The 7,031-nt window shown below is 36.9% G+C and overlaps 1 protein-coding gene across 1 annotated transcript in view; it reads right to left on the reverse strand.

Moving 5' to 3' along the window:
* LOC132536277 (cAMP-specific 3',5'-cyclic phosphodiesterase 4D-like) overlaps positions 1 to 6,187 on the reverse strand; it is a gene marked incomplete at its 3' end in the record, with an annotated part of 77,219 nt that extends 71,032 nt beyond the window's left edge. Inside the window, exon 1 of the mRNA XM_060183900.1 lies at positions 5,006 to 6,187. Within this exon, the coding sequence (XP_060039883.1) occupies positions 5,006 to 5,070 (65 nt within the window). The remainder of the gene's footprint in view (positions 1 to 5,005) is intronic.
* Between the last annotated feature and the right edge of the window lie 844 nt (positions 6,188 to 7,031).

Consider the following 7,031-nt stretch of genomic DNA (forward strand, 5'->3'; position numbering starts at 1 on the left):
AGTTATCAAATGTATTCCTGTTCATAAAGGGATACAAAAATACTAATTGTTCTCCTCTAGAGGGGTAGTGCTACAAAAACTGGAAATATAAAAGATCTTAGTAGTTTGTTAGTTTAGTGATTTCAACAAATGCTTCCTGGAACCAAATAGCTCTTTGAGAGTGTCTTGAGTATTGGGTTTGGGGTGGAAATTAAAGTTCAAACTAACAGACTATTTTTTTAAACAATTTTTAAAAAAAATTTTTCCCCTTTTTGTTGCCCTTGTTGTTTACCATTGTTGTTGATGTCCTTGTTTTTGGATAGAACAGAGAGAAATGGAGAGAGGAGGGGAAGACAGAGAGGGGGAGAGAAAGACAGACACTTGCAGACCTGCTTCACCACCTGTGAAGCAACTCCCCTGCAGGTGGGGAGCCAGGGGCTTGAACTAGGATCCTGATGCTGGTCCTTGGGCTCTGCACCACGTGCACTTAACCCGCTGCGCCACCACCCGGCTCCCCCAGACTATTGTTATATGTATGTTTTTGCACACTTATATATCACATATGCGAATGTTGTATTTTTATTTATTTTTAATATTTATTTATTTCCTTTTTGTTGCCCTTGTTGTTTTTATTGTTGTTGATGTCGTTGTTGTTGGATAGGACAGAGAGAAATGGAGAGAGGAGGAGAAGACAGAGAGGGGCAGAGAAAGACAAGACACCTGTAGACCTGCTTCACTGCCTGTGAAGGGACTCCCCTGCACGTGGGAAGCCGGGGGCTGGAACAGGGATACTTCTGAAGGTCCTTGTGCTTTGAGCCACATGCGCTTAACCCACTGAGCTACTGCCCAACTCCCGCGAATGTTTTATTTTGCATATCAAATATAGTTTTAAATCTTTTGCATGTAATATTTGTTACCATTTCACTTGTAATAAGGTTCCCTTGGCGGGAGTGGGGGTGGGGGGTGGGGAATGCTTGGGCTGGGCAGACAGCACAATGCTTATGTAAAAGACATCTATGCCTGAGCCTCTGAGGTCCCAAATTCAATTGCCAGCACCACCATCAGTCAGAAATGAGTAGTGTTCTGGTATCTCTCTTCTCTTCTCTTCTCTTCTCTTCTCTTCTCTTCTCTTCTCTTCTCTTCTCTTCTCTTCTCTTCTCTTGTCTTCCCCCCCTCCCTCTCTCTCTCTTATTAAACAAATAAAACACTAAAAAGAAAAAAAATGTCTGAAATTCATTAATGTAACTCACTCCCTTGATTTTACAGGTGAATAAACTTGGCTTCTCCAAGGACAGAAAAGAAGTTTGAAGTTGAAGGAAGGGCAATGTTATTGTTGTTTTTAAGAGAACTGTCTCTCAGATCTACACTGTGCTTTCTTATATGGTTTTTAAATAATATGCTAATTATCTTCAGCATTTCTGAAAGCTGTTTATCTCTAGGTCTATGATATAGTGGTTATGGTACAAACTTAGGTAATAGGATCAAAAAGTTTATCACTGGTCAAAACTGAATCAGTCTTAAAAGTGATCACTTCATCAAGACAAATCATAGTGCATACTGGATAAGCAGAAAGTATCTAAATTAATATAAAAGAAGTAGAAATAAAGATGTGAGTCCTTTTCAAAGATAAAACAGTGTGTAGGAGGTCGGGCAGTAGCACAGCAGGTTAAGCGCACGTGGTGCAAAGCGCAAAGACCCACTGAAAGATCAGGTTCGAGCCCTGGCTCCCCACCTACGGGTGAGTCACTTCACAGGCGGTGAAGCAGGTCTGCAGGTGTCTGTCTTTCTCTCCCTCTCTCTGTCTTCTCCTCCTCTCTCCATTTATCTCTGTTCTAGCCAACAACGAACAACATCAACAATAACAATAATAACCACAACAAGGCTACAACAACAAGGGCAACAAAAGGGGGAAAAATGGCCCCCGGGAGCAGTGAATTCATGGTGCAGGCACTGAGCCCCAGCAATAACCCTAGGGGCAAAAGAAAAAAAAAACAGTGTGTAATGCATAAACATAGTACTTGTGCGCTTAACCTGCCACGCTACTGTCCGACTTCCGATTCTCTTTATTTATTATGTAGAATTTAAAGGCAGCCCATTATTACAGAAATGACTGAAAAAGACAGGCAAATGATGCCTCAATCAAGGTTTGTAATTTATTATCCTGATGAATAAGTAAATAGATATATCAGGTTTTTCTCAATGCATGCATGTAGGTTTAACTCATGGACTGATAAAGAATATATACTATAATTACATCCTCCTAGAACCTACAATATAATAGGCACTAATAAATACCCATTTACATATAGGTGTCTAATATTACTAATATTACTATTATCTAAACTTTAAGTTTGTAGCATCTATATAACAATAAAACAAACTTGCAAGATTGTTTTTTAATATTAAATATATAAAATTTTAATTATAAGTATGGCTGTCTGGTAAGTAGGCAAATTAGTAGGAAGGTAATTTAACATTAAGAATTTAGCAATCAAAATCCAGTTTTAATAATGTGCATATCTCAGGGATTTATTCAGGTCTATAAGCAAGAAGTATGTTGTGGTTCTGGTTGGAAGAAAAAGATAGGAAAATAATGGCAAAGTCATCTGAATCATTAGCCTCTTGCGAAAGACAGTTAAGCGAACTCCCAAGGGTATTTAGCTTAGAGACAGCTGAGGGGAAAGTAGACATTTTTGTAGAAAGTGGGCAAGTGGAAAGGACAATAGGTTTACATAAGCATAATTAAGATGTTAAAGTCAGGATGGGTCCTCAAGAAGAAAGTACTATGAAGTCCAGAATGAAATAAACTCATAAATGGAAGATCAGCAAATCTTTTTCATGGGAGCTTAACCAGTGAAGAGGATGGAATAGACTGTGGAGTACACAAAGGAATGCAGATGAGGGCTGAGGAACATGCAGTATAGAAAACTGATGGTGAGAAGACAGTCCTGTAGCTCCCCAGCAAGGTGTGCACACGCACAGGAGGAAAAGAGCTGGGTCTTAGGTTTGCTTTTTGTTTTTGCAATTGAGCAAATGTGTGTGTATACTCATATACATGTGTATTTCCTCTACACACTTAATTATAACCTATGAAGAGCTCATCACACATAAAAAAATGCGTATGTGCTTAGTATTTGAAAATGAAGTGATAAATTATAAGCACAGCAATAATGACCTCAGATCAAGGGATTTGGAGGTAGTGGTGGCACACATAGGTTGTTACATTAGAACTAAGTGAGATATTAGATTATTAACTGGATAGGTTTCCATACTTTGCAGTTAGATTTAGGAACTACTAGCAAAAAAAAAAAAAGGCATTTAATTCACTCAAAAATCATTCTGACACTAAGACTATGCACAATACTTAAAATTAAAGGCAACATACTGTCTAATGTAAAACATTAATTCCCCAATAAAGAAATAAAAAATAATAAAGGCAACAGTACACACATTCATAAATTAACATTTCAATAGGTATTTTGAATTGTGGTACTACTTATTCATGAAAACATTTCAAACTTTTAGAAAAACAGAATAGTTACGGACAAAATCAAACTATGGAAATATAATGGTAAAGCATATCAGTTTTACTAGTCTTCTGAAATGAAGTAGTTGTTTCTAGTTAAGTCCTTTATTTGGAAACAAGTCTTTTGGCAATCTAAACAAAATTAGTAATAGATTAGCTAAATACTAAGTTCAAGTATCAGATTCTGTTCTCATATACATAATATAGGAAACACAAAGGAGTAGTTTATTCATTTGATGAATTCTGATCACCCATGTCAATAATTTACATTGGCTATAATTAATAAAAATAATATTTAATATTACCAGCACTTATTGCTTAGCATTAAACTGTACAAATTCTATGTCAATGTAAAGTTAAGTCAAGGAGAAATTTATTGTGTGTAGATTTCATAAGGAATCAGATAACATGAGATAAAAATCTTCCTCCATAGTTTCTTAAAGCTCACAGATTTACTAATATTGGCATAAGTTCTGATATCAGCCCACGATAACAAATGAGTATAACAGCAAGTGATACTCCAACCACATAAATGGGTTTAGTTTCTCATGCAAATAACTTGAGAATTTACATGTGTGCTATCCTGCTTATATAACAATACACTAATTTTTTTTTCTGCCTACTTCTAGCCTATCTCCAGCCACCTCCCCTGAATAGTTTCTTTTATTTCCCATACTTGAGGCATGATTATTTACATTTCAAAGAGAAGAGCTTAGTTATTTACTATAACTCATTAAGATAAAGTTAATATTAAGCTGTGGAAGACCCATAAAAGTATTGATATATAGCAATTCCATATAACACTTTCTTGAGAAAATATCTCTGAAGGGTTATATGTTTTTAAGATTATCAAATCAAAATGGTGAGGCAGCAGATTAAATATTAGAATGAATTTAAATGGGCACACTTTTCATTAGCATTAAAACATTAAAATTATCACAATTCATTAGCTTGTGATATCAAAGCAATGGGATAGGAGATGATAGAAAAATAAATAACTTAATATATATTTAGTCACATAACTCAAGTTGTTCATACAATTAAACATATAACATGATTAGTTTTACTAACACATCCCTGCCAAAAAACAAGGTGTCTTCTAAAAGCAAATAAATGAATAAATAAAAACTGTCAACTACCAGCCTGCTTGCAGCACACAAAAGAAAACAAGTCACCAAAATCAGACAGTAAACAATCCATCTTTTTTTTTCATTTTTCTAAAATATCAATATTTTTGTATGCTGCTTTCCTCCATTAAATCTTGTAACTAATGAATTGCTATAGCCTACATGCAGTCAAAAATGTTGAGTCCTCTGTTTTCAGAGCAGATAAAAGTGGGCACAAAACAGATAATAACAGTAGCATCAGTGCTGTGTTCTTTCTCACCAACCCTTAACATCACACCTATCTCATGAACCTTGACAACAATTACTAAATACTCAAGTATTACGTCAATCTTGAAAGGAAAGAAGGGAGAAGCATGAGAGAGGAGCACGTTACCAAACTGCCTCTGTCGTCCTCAGGGAACTTGTAGACCGGGATCTTGGCTTCATAATAATGCTCATTTTGGAGAAAAAAAAAACAAAAACAGAGAGAGAAAAGAGGCAGAAGAAGTCTTCCAAGTATTGTGATTAATACATTTCAGCTGTCACCCCACAAAGATGGTTTTAAATATATTCCATTTCCAAAGGAGGCTGCTTGAAGAAATCCAATTTTCCCAGAGTCCAACTCCTGCCCTTGTCCAAAACATAGGGAAGCTTCTAAAACACAGGAGCACTTTCCTCTTTCATACTGAATTTACTTCAGCGCGAAAGCTGTTCGGAAGTGACAGTTTCTTTTCTGTTTTGCATTGCCAAGGGAGGAACTGAATTTTAAATCTATTCTTCATCTGGTCACAAGGGAAACCAACACGGTGAAAGAGTCACTTGATCTCATTTTTTTTTTCTCTTTCCCCTTGGCTATTCCATAATAACAAGTTTAAAGGTTTTCAACACTCAAAAAGTACTCAGGTAGAGTAAAAGGAAAATAAAATGACCACGAGGTACTGTGACACTGTAGAGCTGTCAGAGAAGTTCCATTTCAAGGCAACCACAGGGAAGGAAAAAAAAAAAACACCTCTTCTCTAGGCAACCAAGAAGTTAGGGAGGGAGCAAAGCTGTCTGCACTTCTGTTGAGTCCACAGCTTTACCTGTGAATCTAATTTCCGTTGTGCCCCCTGCTTAGAATGTGACTCCAAGTCTTTGTGAATGAGAACTATCATTCAACCTCGCCAGGCAGAAACTATTCCTCAAGGGCTCTATGACGTCTGTAGGAAGGCAGTTCAAAACATCACAGGGAAGTGAGAGAGGGAAAAAAAAAAAAAAAAGTCCAGCCTTTTCAAATGCTGAAACTTACAATGGGAAGGGCAGACAAGCTGCAGAGACCAAGTCTGTAAACTAGCCAAGCAGACAAAGAACTCTCCAGACTTTAAAACTATTTCCTCCTCTGGTGACTGCTACTTAGGGGAAAATTCCCTGAGCACTTTATGAGCAATACACCCCTTTAACATTGGGTTGTTTATTTACCTCACCCCTCCACCCCCACTCCATAAAAGCAGTTATTTTCTCAAAGTCCCACATCGAAAACTAAGCTATCTTATCAGATACAGAGTTAAGAGAATCCGAGGACTTAGCAGCTGTTTATTTTGAGCATATTTAATAAAATGTCACAGTTTGGATTTCCTTGGAGAGATGCAAAGTGCCTTGTAAAAATACAACAGAATATACCAGGCATCATTGCAACAGGTCATGCTGGAATGTTTAAACTGAAAAAAAAAATTGAATGCATTATTGCTGGACAAGTGGCTACATGAACTGAGGAAAGAGGTTTTCTTGCACAATGTTTTCTAAACCTTATTTCTTTTGAAAATCATATGCTAATTTCATTGATTTATATAAACAAAGACTCTGGGTTTACTGATCCTTAACTATTCAGCAAGCAGTGAGCTCACATTGAACCATTTTAACATTTCTTTTTATTTTATTTTATTTATTCATTAATGAGAAAGATAGGAGGACAGAGAAAGAACCAGACATCACTCTGGTACATGTGCTGCCAGGGATTGAACTCAGGACTTCATGCTTGAGAGTCCCATGCTTTATCCGCTGCGCCACCTCCTGGACCACCATTTTAACATTTCTTATTGTGAAGAATAACCCATGCTCACGCCCCTCCCAATTCTGAAATAAAATGAAAAAAAAACAAAACACAAAAACTGCTGTTATAGTAGGTATAAACTTGAGCTGATTCCAAAAGCTCTTAGGGAACATCTGAGGACCCTGCACAGCCTTTGCAGGGGGTCTACCTTCATTTGGGTGTGCCGACTTTGACTCCAGTTATTTGGGTTGTGAACTGCTGAGTGAAAATGATTTAGGCATTCTGATTCCTTAAATGACATTAGTTAGTACGTTGGTTTTCTAGTCTGACGTGAACTTGGTATTTATTTAGCATTTGTCGGCAGGATGTTAGAGTGCAATTGTGACCCACC

Source organism: Erinaceus europaeus, unplaced genomic scaffold (genome assembly GCF_950295315.1).
Source record: "Erinaceus europaeus unplaced genomic scaffold, mEriEur2.1 scaffold_476, whole genome shotgun sequence".
Lineage (NCBI taxonomy): Eukaryota > Metazoa > Chordata > Mammalia > Eulipotyphla > Erinaceidae > Erinaceus > Erinaceus europaeus.